Raw genomic sequence first — 13,081 nt, 5'->3', positions numbered from 1 at the left:
TACACAGAAGCACCAGATCATCAGTAAAAGCATGCACCGTCAGATTTTGCATACCTGTACTCATATTTCTCATTTATTTCTCTTTCACTTAGTTCTCTCAGAACTAGATCGAGTGCTAAATATCTGCTAAAAGCCTTTTTTTTTTTTGCTAGTTGCTTTACATCGCACCGACACAGGTAGGTCTTATGGCGATGATGGGACAGGGAAGGGCTGGGAGTGGGAAGGAAGCGGCCGTAGCCTTAATTAAGCATTTGCCTGGTGTGAAAATGCGAAACCATGGAAAACCATCTTCAGGGCTGCCGACAGTGGGGTTCGAACCTACTATCTCCCGAATACTGGATACTGGTCGCACTTAAGCGACTGCAGCTATCAAGCTAGGTAAAAAAAGCCTTATCTATGATTCCAGTTTCTTACTTATATCATTTAGATATATTTAGATATTTATAAAGTAATACTGCCTTGCGGAAACCTCCTCCTTATCATTACAGGATCAGATAAACCTTGTAATTCTTGTAGTGAGAATTACTACACCACTTTGATCCACAAGACCTAAGTGACTGTCCATTGATACATTGGCAACATGTTGATGTGTGTTACCATGGAGCACAATCACTCTTCATGACAGTTTTCCTGGTCAAAATACCTTCTTTGCATAAGAATTGAACCATGTTACATATTCACTTGGACGTAACTATTAAACATGAATGTTGCATCTACATTTTCCTCTACCTAACAAATGCACATATCAGACCGAGCTCATTCTAAGTTGTTACTAGAAACACCAAACCATGCAGTGCTGCCACCTTTTGCTTGTCCTGTTGGTTATTTGAAGTATTGTCTGCCCTGACTGTGTGTCAATTAAACAACAGAGTTGCCTTACTCCCTCAACCAAACAATTTGCTGTTTTTTGTGGGGTACTTGTAAAGACATAGTGGTGTAGTAATTATCACCAAAAAGAACTAAAGATCACATAGAGCATTAAATGACAAGAATTTCTTGTGCCAAAATCTGATGAGAGAATGTAAATGTATTCACAATATGCTGAGGATAGGGTTGATGTTTGCAGGATTTCTTTTCATATAATACTTATATTTTTAGTAGTTTTGTTTCTTTCCACTTGAACCTTTTCTTTCAGTCTTTCTCTTACCTACCATGATGTTCTACCACATACCCTCTCTGGATTGCCAACAAATGTACCTGCCTAGTCATCATACTGGGTATTGGTTGTTACAGCTCCTTCACCAAATCTTCCTGTCTGTTCATCTTTCTTTTTCTACTTTCCTTTTCTCTTCTTCCTTCTTTATTGTAATTGTATAAATCTGACTGATTTCAGCTTTGCTATCACTGCTCTGCAGTCGTTACCTGAATATTCCACAGGCATTGCTGTTACAGTTATCTGTTCTTAACAATTTTCACTTTCTGTCAAGTGATGAAGATTTTAATCCTGTGCTCTACCTTCTGATATATGATCATCTCCTGACTATTCTTATTACTGAATCATGTGTTCCTTATAATCAGGTAATTCCTCTGTGAAAAATCTGTACCTTAATTAAGGCCACAGCCGCTTCCTTATCACTCCTAGGCATTTCTTGTTCCATCATCGCCATAAGACCTATCTGTGTCGGTGCGACATAAGGCCATTTGTAAAAAAGAAAAATTTTAAAAATGTGTTACCTAGCATTCTAAGTAAGACTTAGATGTGATATCCAGGGAGATGACAGCATTGGTGATTTTCTACTTACTAGAGAACTAATGATCCAATCTAAATTATGTTCATATTTTCAAATGAACTCAAACCATATGCCACGTTTCCCATTGTGATGGGACATCATATAAAGTCTTAATGCTAGCAAAATGCAGGAGAGCAGTCTATTTTAGTCACATCTTCATAAATGATAAATACAGCCAGATACAACTGATCATAGAAGGCAAGATAGAAGGGAAATATTAACGTTGGTGGAGAAGATTATCCTAGGTGCAGAACCTTTGATAGTGGTTCGACATCCACAATATGACAACCTTGATATGAGAAATACAAAATAGAAGTTACTCGATGATGGTCGTTAGTCTTATGGGAGAAGGTGGCACAAGAAGTAGAAGAAGAAGAAGAAGAAGAAGTAGTGGTGGTGGTGGTAGTAGTAGTAGTATATTTGATTGATCATCATAATCTTTGAAGTTTATGCAGTGTTATTTAAACTTCAGACTATGATTCTACTATTTCATACTGTTAATGTCTGAACATAGTCTGTATACTTGATGTTTGTTGTGCATGCATTGGTGGTATTAAAAGAATTCTCTCTCATATCTGACTTTGTATGTTGTCAGGCTCACTTGGTGGTGGCATCCAGCATCCAGGCCTCATGATCCCAAACACTGCCACTCTACCCCTCGAAACACAGCATGCGTCATTGAAACGCAAGAAAGAGGCACCTCCACCGCCGCCTCTGTATTCACCCATCCTGGAGAAGACAGAGGTTTGTCAGTTATAATTTTTTTACATTTTACATTTGGAACGTCTGTTCATGTGTTAACTGCTCTAAGTTGTAAGTATAATGGGAGATTGTATGTAAACTGTGAAATCTGTTGTGTAATTTACATGGTTCATTCTTTCCTTAGATTTGAAAGTTGCATCTTAAAACAGTAAAATTCCAGGTATAATTCTCTGGATTCTTGTTTAACACATTGATAGTTGTCAAGTGAATTGACTGTGCTGTTAGTTGCGATTCAGTGTGAACCTCACTGTCGGCAGCCTTGAAGATGGTTTTCCATGTTTTCCATTTTCACTCCAAGCAAATGCTGGCGGCCTTAATTAAGACCACAAGCACTTTCTTCTCAGTCCTATCCTATCATCGCCATAAAACTTGTCTGACTTGGTGTGATGTAAAATCATGGGGGAAAATACCTGCCAGTTGGCTGCCCTTCTAATGTTTGAGTGTTGGATAACTGCTAGTTATAACTTTTGCTTTTTGGTGTAATTTTGGAATGGATAGGAAAAAACAAAAGTGTTATTTAATGGTTTGGATTTAGTAGCTACCTGTACTGCATATTGAATGGTGAAGGCAGTGCAGAACCTTTATTCACATATTTGCTGTCACATTTGTAGCATTTCAGTATACAATCAAGATAGTCTACAGCACGTGAACCTTTTTGTGATACCTGAGCTCCCTAGTGCTGAATCAGTAGACGTCGATTATCTTCGAGATTCATCTGTGGGGCAAGTTGTGCAAATAATGCACTCCTGAGACATTTGACTGACTTTTACAGCTCATCAGTGTAAGAGCAGGTGAGGCAGTGCCATTGGCATACTGCAGTTTGGGTTTCTTGTTAACATTTGTCAGCCTTAATTTTTGAGGGCGAAAGTCCAGCCAAGTTAAAGAGACCTCCATCAAAGTGATATCTAACCTTACAGGTTGATTGTAGGTCTCAGACAGCACAGCAATCAAAAACAGAGCAAAGAATGATCAGACAAGTATACAGCTCTATTTCAATCCATGAGGGATTGGATTTTGTGGTTGTAAGAATGGTATTATTGTTAGCTGTTTTCAGAGGTCGTAATAAGGAGGAGGTGTTATTTTGATGGGATACATTTGCAGACATGCTATCATGGAGTGCCTGGGCCAAACTCATTAAATATGTACGGTAAGGCAGCAGGTGTCCGCAGGTTGTTGCTGAGAGAAGAACTGAAATTGGTAGATGAAGAATGGGATACTCTAAAGAAGGTTGTGGTTGGTACAGCAGGAAAAGCATGTAGATGACAGAGTCAAATAAGAAAATCTAAGGAAACTGCCTGGTGGAATGATGATATTAAAAAGACTATCAATGACAGAAACCATGCAAGAAGATCTTTATATCAAGCAAGAACATGGGGAGATCAACATGAAATAGAGGAGAAGCTATCACTTTACAGAAAGAAAAAATTACAGGTCAAACAGTTGGTTGTAGCTGAAAAGCAGAAATGCAAGGAAGATCTGGCTACCAAAATAATGCAGGATGGAAATAAAAAACTGTTATACAGTATTGTTATAAATAGAAGAACTCAAAATGAATCTATCCAATCTGTAGAACTTTCTAATGGTGAGGTGACTGGGGATAAGACCAAAATATTACAGGAGTTCGACGAACCTTATGATTTTTGCAGCACAAATACCACTAGTCTGGTTGGAAGTAGAGACAGCAATATCTAAGCTGAAAAACAACACATCAACTGGATCAGATGAATTAAGTGTTGAGATGATCAAAGCACTAGGAGAGGTTGGATAACAGTGAATGTACAGGGTACTAAATAGAATATGGAAAGAGAATGTAATACCCAGTGACTGGAAGCAAAGAGTCATCATCTAATTGTTGAAGAAAGGTGATATAAAGAAATGTACCAACTACAGAGGTATAACTCTGCTGTCACATGGCCTCAAAATCTACAAATCCATCCTTGAGAGCAGGATTAGAAAATATGTTGAACCTGTACTTGAGGAGGAACAACATGGATTTGGACCTCATAGATCAACTATAGACCTCATTTTTGCCACCAGAATGCTCTATGAGAAGTATTGGGAGAAAGGTAAATAACTGTTTTTCTGCACATTGAGAAAGCTTATGACCAAGTACCACGCAGGCATATATGGGAATGTTTGAGACATAAGAAAGTGCCCGAAGACATCTTAGCATGAGTACAATGATTATATGATGAAACCAAGTGTTGTGTCCAGGTCCAGGATGGATGGCCAGGTTGGTTCGAAACGAAGAGTGGAGTCCATCAAGGAAGTTGTCTTTCACCATTTCTCTTCATAATCATAATGGATGAAGTTTTAAAGAAAGGTTCCAACAACTCTGCATTCTGCATGAAATAATCTGTTAGTTGTGCTTCTGGAGACTCAGAAACTGCATTGAGCCTCAGAAAGGATTCTTTCAGAGAGCAGTTAATTGTGGTTTAGCAGAAGAACTTACCTGCAATTGATAGCAGTGAAATACCGTGATAGTTACCACAAATAACACATTCATCTCTTGAAGATAATGATTATAGAGACATTTTTAAAGTCCAGGTACGTTTACGGTTTTCTGAATTAAAGAAAATGAGTGAAAATCTGTGTGCTTGGAGGAGCCTTTCCATGATACAGTCTTTTGAGAGCTTTGCTGAATTTCTAGCATGTCAGTAGGTTTACCATCTGTGGCTCTAGAGGTTGTTGTGACTATCACTCAAGAAGTCGTCAACAGTAATGGAGCTTTGATTTATAAGCATGCAGCAGTATTTCTTCCAGTGCCCCAAGACTGTATGGCTGTAAGAATGGTATTATTGTTAGCCATTTACAGATGCAAAAATAGTATAGTAAAAGATGCAATGTTTAGCAGAAAATAAAATTAAATGTATGCCACATGTGGCAACATCCCTTTCAGTAGTTAAGTACACAGTACTATGCATATAAGACTAGGACCAGGAAAAGCCTTTTCGCGATGAGACAGCAGTAAGTATTGTGGTATGCGCTTTCTCAAGAACAGCAATGTTGATGACATGATCTCATGTAGGTGATTCAGCATCATCTGCACACAGAATTTTGGTTACCTTTGTAACCTGGGTGAGCCTTTGGGAGCAAAGTCTTTCTAGGTTGAAAAGCCCTCCATCGAAACGATACCTAACCTCCACACTTGGGTTGTTCATAGAAGATTCACATAGCATGGCAGCCAAGTACAGTAAAATGTCATTATAATGAACACCAGTTTAACGAGATGTTCAGAATAGCAAAATTTTTTTAGGTCCCTTCCATTTTCCCTATTTAATGTATGTTAAAGTATTTCATTGTAACGAATTTCAAACTTTCAGTATAATGAATTAAAATGTAGCCTTTTGCTTATATCTAACATCTTTTTCCTTCAAAATATAATTGAAATTCATCCTGTTTTAATGGCTGCGTATTTTGCACAACATGTCTCTATACAGCTAATACCAGGCGGCACTCTCTATACAACACAAAGGCGAAATTTCCCGATTAGAAATCAGTAGTTCCTTTAAAAGAAAAATGTAAAATACTTAGGGAAGTGGAGAAAGGAGGAAAGAAAGGAGAAATAGCAAAGAAGTATGATGTCACCCATTCAAAGTCGTGAAATTCCTTACTAATGAAGACAAAATTAAAATCTGTCAGAAAGTGGACTGGACGTCCGCATCTTGAAGCACGCAGAGGTCCCAAGTGTTGAACTCGTACCTTCGAGTTTTGACTCAATCACTTAGTTGTGAATCGATCACTTAAGTTGGTCGAAGTTTTGTTTGATTCAAAATAGCGGCCAAAGTCATTCCTGCCAGTTGCACATGGTCGATTGTAATCTCCAATTCATTGTCAAAGAGTGTGACCAGAGAATAATGTTTAATAGGCCCCTGTTCTGAAATAAAAGGCTTCTACTAACATTTGTTTTAGAAAGATTGTGATCTGCAATAATACTTTGATATTTTTATTGGCCCCCATCATGGGCGCCCATATGAGAGTTTGTAAGGGGGGCCTAGACCTGGGGTTATGTAGTATTTTTAATATTTTGAAAGATGAATGGCGACTTGTAGTCTACGGTAGAATAACACCCACGGTATCCTCTGCCTGTTGGTGGGGGGCGGTACTACCAGTTCTACGTAATACCAACTTTTAAATCATTTTCTTGAAAGAAAAACACCTGACTACATTAGATTTTTGCTTTTCCCTGAGAGGTAAGGGGGGGGGGGGCCGCGCCCCCCACCCCCCCTGCCCCCGGGCATGTGCACCCTTGGCCCCGTGCAAATGTTTTCATAGTTGTAGTTTGGTGTTTTTCACAACTTCCAATGCATTTGTTATTTTATGAGCCCCAGCAGAAAAGGTTTTCATATTTGTTCTCTCGTGATTTTCACACCTTTTACTAATACTTTCCTCTCATCTTTAGTTATGGTAGATATAGTTTTTATTCGTATATTAAGTAGTACGTTTTCTTGCTTAACACGTTCTTTTTTGTTGTCCCCTGTAGGAACGTCTTAACGAGGTTTTACTGTCGTAAATGTCATAAAAGAATACTAGAACTACACTATTCATAATTCATAAAATAAACACATCCGTAAGTTCAATAGTTAATTTTAGAAATAGTCCAACCAATATGATGGCAAAATTTATCCAGTTTGTTTTTAAAGAAACATTTTAAGTTTACTTTGACAGCTGTACTCAACAACATAATTGAAGTTTGCAACAGAACCAAGGATTTTGAATTAGAGGAAAGTAACACAAAGTAACATATAAGTATTCCAACATACCAATTTCTAAAACAGTAGATATTATAAGTGATAGGAATCTGTGTGATGATGAGTAGGAAGAGGAAGATGTGCCTTAAAGTGTTCGACAGAGTTTGACTTTTGTGCAGGCAGCAAACATGGCACGTAGTCTTTAGGATTTTCCTCTGGCACGAAGTGATGTGCCAGAATCTGTGTTAAATTCACGTGCAGTGGTTACTGACTGCTTTGAATATTTGTTTGTGCCTGGGAGTGTTCAGAAGAAAATCACAGACCTTTTCATAATATAAAGGCGAGGAGATAATGTACCGGTGCAGGGTAAAATTTGAGATGCTGAAAACTTCTTGCACGTACCTGTACTTTAATATCATTAGTTCATGTATATACTGTATATGCATCCTAATTTTCCTCTCATTTAATAAATATAGTATTAAGGTTTTTAATTTGTAAATCCGTGGGCAAGTCTTAAGAATTGATTTATTTCAGTATAACAACATTTCACTATAAGAAATTAATTTCTGAGGTCCCCAAAAATTTTTTACACTGGTATTTTACTGTATAGGGGCTGCCTGGCCGAGGCGGTAAAGGCGTGCTCGGTTCGTCCAGAAGGACGTGGGTTCGAATCACTGTCGGGAAGTCGTAAAATTTAAGAAATGAGATTTCCACTTCCGGAGGTGCACATGGCCCTGAGGTTCACGTAGCCTACACCAAAAATGAGTACCAGGTTAATTCCTGGGGCCAAAGGCGGCCGGGCATAGAGCTAACCGCTCTTCCCCATTTAATGCCGAGGTTACGGATTGTGGAAGCCTTTACCTTCCACCCCTCCAAGGGCCTCCATGGCCTATACGGAGATGACTTTGCTTTGTTTACTTTGCTATTTTACTGTATAATGCAAATAGTGTTGGAGCAAGCACACACACCCCTGTTTCAGTCCATGAGGAAATTCATCCGAGATCCTAATCTGATGGTAATTCTGTGCGGTCATGCCTCATGGAGGGCCTGAACCAGATCAACAGAACACTGAGGACAGTCAAAGTGTTTCAGTACTGCCCACATACCAGGTCTTGGAACAGAGTCATATGCCTTTTCCAGGTCGTAAAAGACTAAGAAGAGAGGATTCTGTTGCTCTCTGCATTTTTCGTGGCATTGCCTTGCTCAGAAGATCAAATCACTTTTGCCTCTGGATGTTCGAAACCCACACTGGGACGCGGGAAGGACTCTCTCAGAGATAACCTGGGGGCGGTTAAGCAGAATTCTTGTGAGAATTTTACCTACAATGGATAGTAGTGATATACTGCGATAGTTACCACAAAAGCTGCGATCACCTTGTGATTGATATTAATGGCACATTTTAGTTCACCGGCTACCTCTCTGACTTCCCAAATTTTGAGGATGAGAGTGAAAATTATCATTTTGAATGATTGACCACCAGCTTGAATTACCTCCAGAGGGATTTTATCTGGGCCAGGTGCCTTTCTGTGTTTTATACGATTGAGAGCTGCACTGAATTCTCGGTAAGTTAGCGGAACTGCCAACCATAGTTGTTCGGGCTGTTGAGGCACATCACGAAGAAAGTCTACATCAGCAGTGGAAGGACGATTTATAAGGGTGGAGCAATGTTCCTTCTAACGCTCCAGGATTTCATGGTTGTTAGTAAGAGTGGTAGCGTTGTCAGCAGTTTTCAGTACACCTGTTGAAGAGCGAGATGGACCATGCACCTCTTTTATTCCAGCGTAAAAGTTCCTCAGGTCCCAAGCATCAGATAGTTTCTGAAGTTCCTGAGCTTTCTGTTGCCACCAGGTATTCTTGATTTCTCTTATCTTTGTCTGACAATTTCTTTAAAGTTCTAAAAAATCTTTCTTCATATTGGAGGATGGATCTTGAAGATGGAATAGATAGGCTTCCCTTTTTGTGTTGATGAGACAAAATTTCCTCATTGTTGTCGTCAAACCAGTCTGGTCTCTTTTGCTTTACGAAACCAATGGTTTCCTCGGCTGACTTCGTGATTATTTTCCGTAAAGTGGCCCATTCTTGCTGAGCATCATTTGTGCTAACTGGGTTAGCTGTTAGCTGTACATTAATCATATTCTGAAGTTTAAACTTTCTTCTGGTCAAGCTTTGGAGATGCCTAGGTGGTTTAGGGCATATGGAGATCCTGAGTAGGCAGATAAGGAGTTTGTGATCAGTCCAGCAATCATCAATATTTCTTGCTGTTCTGATAATAAGTATGTCCTTATCACAATGACATGTAATGACACAATCAAGCATGTGCCAATGCTTGGATTGAGGATGCATCCATCAGGTCTTGAAGCGGCTAGGCAGTCGAAACTGATTGATGGAGATGAAGAGTTCATGTTCTGCACATAGACTGAGAAACAATAGTCCATTTGCATTACAATTGCCAACTCCTTGCTTACCCATCACATTTTTCCATAGCTGTTTATCTCTCCCAACTCTGGCAGTAAAATCACCAAGCAGATGGTACCTTGGTGATGGTTGTGCTCAGCTGATCGTAGATCTCATCCTTTACATTATCATGAGCGTCTAAGGTTGGAGCATAGGCAGATGTGTCATAAAATACCTCCTGAGAGCATAATGCAAAGGGTCATAAGTCTTTCGCTGATTGAAGCGGGAGTAAGTTGGTGATCAATAACCAGTTTAGTCTTCACAGTGAATCCCACACCATGGATGTGACATTCTTGCTCTTCCCTTCCCTTCCCTTCCCTTCCCTTCCCTTCCCTTCCCTTCCCTTCCCTTCCCTTCCCTTCCCTTCCCTTCCCTTCCCTTCCCTTCCCTTCCCTTCCCTTCCAGAAGATGGTATATCCTGAACCAAAGTCAGTAATTTTGCCTTCCATGGACAGTCTGGTTTCACTCAAAGCAGCAACATAAATGTTGAGTCTAGAGAGGGGTAACGAGAGCTGTTCTTCTCTCAGGCCTGTCATTATCCGAGACATCAAGTAAAGTTCTCACATTCCATATTCCAATTTTCAGAGTGTGACTCTTTCCTGCTTTTGATTTCTGAATGCACAAGGGGTGACCCGCTGGGTGAGGCCGCCCAGCCGGACATAAGATGTAACTTCTGATGTTTAGCCCACCTTTTCTAGGGCCTTTCCCATGTGGGGTGGGTAGCGGTAATCCTAAACAGGCATGCCCAAAAACAGATGTAGTATCAGATTCCTGAGTAGTCAGAGGGTCTCAGAGAGATGACCATCACACATCTGCTGCCAGCGTGCAGGTACAAACTAGGAGCTTCCAATTTCACCTGTAATCTGCGAACTGGGTTCTTCCAGTTTCACCCATAACCTGCCTCCACCATCCATATCCCATCGCCGCTGGACTTTGGAAGTAGTAAGTGACATTTGGAAGAAGTGCCACTGGCATGGATTTGTTTAGGGTGGATCTCAGCTTGCCAGAAAGTGATCGACGCACTGTGATCTCAGAGTCATGTCCTGCGGCACATATGGAAGGAGACATGCAGGATCAAACACAGAGACTGCAGTGAACTGCCGCAGACTCAAAGTGTTGTAGAAAAAAATGAACTAACATACAGTAGAGGCTATTTAATTCCAGGTAGATGGTATCGAGACTACCTCCGTAAGAAAATGTTTGACTTACGAAATTACATGAAAAAGCCGGTGTAATTATTGTAGGCAAATTAGGTAACCCACCTAATCAATACAAAAATTTACTTATGTTAAACATTACAGTACAGTAGCTTAGAAAACAAAAACATACAGATTGCCTTACATTAAAAGAAATTTAAAATTGGCTTTTGCAGTTAAAAACTACACTACCTACTTAAGTTAAACATGGTAGTGCCTATTTCATTATGATGAAAACAAAAGCACATTCATTGCATTTAAAGAAGAATGTTGATGATGATTATGGCGATTGCCATTTTAAGGTCATTGGCCCCTAAAAGTGTAATGTGTCTTCTGTTTTAACTCACAAAATATAAACTGCTGAAACAAATATAATGAACCAGAACTATGTGCAGGGTAGGATTGAGGAACTGCCGACTGTATTCAAGGTCATTGTCCAGGTTTTCAACAAGCACGTCTTCCGTGTGTTGTGTTCAGCTTTTGCCATGTACAAGGCACTTGTGCACTGAAACTGTAGGTTTATAATTTTTGTTACTGGTACTACATTTTTTCCTGCTTGGATGTATGGGATTATCGAACTATGGAGACTCGAAATACTGCATTGGGACTCTTAATGTTCTCCCCAGTCATTATTCTGCAGAATATTCTGGTGTAACATGTGACATACCTAAGTGAAACTCATAGCAATTGTTCGAAGTGATCACATTGCACTAGTATGCAGGCTTCACTTCTCCAAATCCAGTTGTGATGCATTCGAGCCAAGACACCAGGGTTGTTCTTAATATCCTACGCTGCTTGAAAAAGATATTCTCGGCAGTCATCCGAAGTGGTTACTTTGGTTCGATATACTTTGTTTTTCATCCTCTAAAAGCTCCAGTAACGTACCTATGAGGAACTCCAGGTAAGCTGCACCGATCAACCGTGCAGGCAAGATGACTGGTCCAAGTAACAGACCTCCTACTACACCCATCCAGATATTAATGAGTGAGTGTTATGCATTTTAAACACTCCTGGTCGTGTGAAAATTGCCTCATCTGTCACTAATACACTACGCAGAACTGTGTGGTTTTTACACCACATCATGTAGGCCACTTAGTGCATAACAGAAAGTCTGGATTGCATTCTTGATCAATTAACCAGTGTCAGAAATCCACTGGTGGCTGGTAATCAACTGGTGAGAGACACTGCACCCATTAATTGTGGTAAGGGTGCATTCGCTTTTCATACAGTGTCCTACGCACGATCTAAATTAGTACTACGCATACTGTGCCCGGGATCATCACCTACCATTGCCAGGATGTCCTCTTCCGCATCTAGGATTGCTGTTTTTTTTTTTTTGCTGCTTGTTTTGCGTCACACTGACACATATGTGTTATGGCGACGGTGGGATAGGAAAGGCGTGGAAATGGGAGCGGCTGTGGCCTTAATTAAGATACAGCCCCAGCATTTGCCTGGTGTGAAAATGGGAAACCACGGAAAACCATCTTCAGGGCTGCCGACAGTGGGGTTCGAACCCACTATCTCCCGGATGCAAGCTCACAGCTGCACGCCCCTAACCACACGGCCAACTCACCCGTTCATCTAGGATTGCATGTGGCCGTTCAGGCCCTCGATTTTCACAGCTTGATGTAACACAACCAGTATCACAAACACGCTGTACTACAAGTATCGTTGCTGGATTCGGCACCCGTCTGTTGGGAAACCTTTTCCAATAGATTTGCATAGCACAACACGTATTCTGTTGTGCCTCACCATATGCCAGCAGCATATCAAGGTATCCATGCTTTTCATACACTGGCATCATTCAAATACTACTACTACTACTACTACTACTACTACTACTACTACTACTACTACTACTAGTAGTAGTAGTAGTATGGACAATAATTCACCTCTGGACAGCTGTTATTCAGGTGAAGGTGAGGCAGGCAGCTCATAACTCTAGTCTGGTTTCAGGAGGGGGACGGAACCCGTCAAACCACATCCCCGCTGCTAGGAACAGTAGAGCTCCGAGCTGGCACATGACAATTCTAGTGGCATTGCCGAACTGCTTACGTTGAATGTTCTCCCACAGAGTGATTTCATTAACATGGATTTTTGGAAGAACCACTCGCCGTATGCAAAACATTCCGGACCTCATTTCTTCGTTTTGTTACAATGCACAACATAGCACAAACACAAAGCCTAAAGGACGTCCGGTTAGCCTGGTAGACATCTCTAAATACCATTAGGAAATTATTTTTACCCC

The 13,081-nt window shown here is 40.4% G+C and overlaps 1 protein-coding gene across 1 annotated transcript in view; it reads left to right on the top strand.

The window, feature by feature from the left end:
• The window catches only part of RhoGAP93B (MyTH4 and RhoGAP_KIAA1688 domain-containing protein RhoGAP93B), a 435,660-nt gene that overhangs the window by 318,993 nt on the left and 103,586 nt on the right, over positions 1-13,081 (top strand). The window contains exon 11 of the mRNA XM_067151129.2: positions 2,326-2,474. Within this exon, the coding sequence (XP_067007230.2) occupies positions 2,326-2,474 (149 nt within the window). The remainder of the gene's footprint in view (positions 1-2,325; positions 2,475-13,081) is intronic.

Source organism: Anabrus simplex, chromosome 1 (assembly GCF_040414725.1).
Source record: "Anabrus simplex isolate iqAnaSimp1 chromosome 1, ASM4041472v1, whole genome shotgun sequence".
NCBI lineage: Eukaryota > Metazoa > Arthropoda > Insecta > Orthoptera > Tettigoniidae > Anabrus > Anabrus simplex.
Note: the sequence above shows the minus strand (reverse complement) of the source record. Positions and strands in the feature narration are given on the sequence as shown.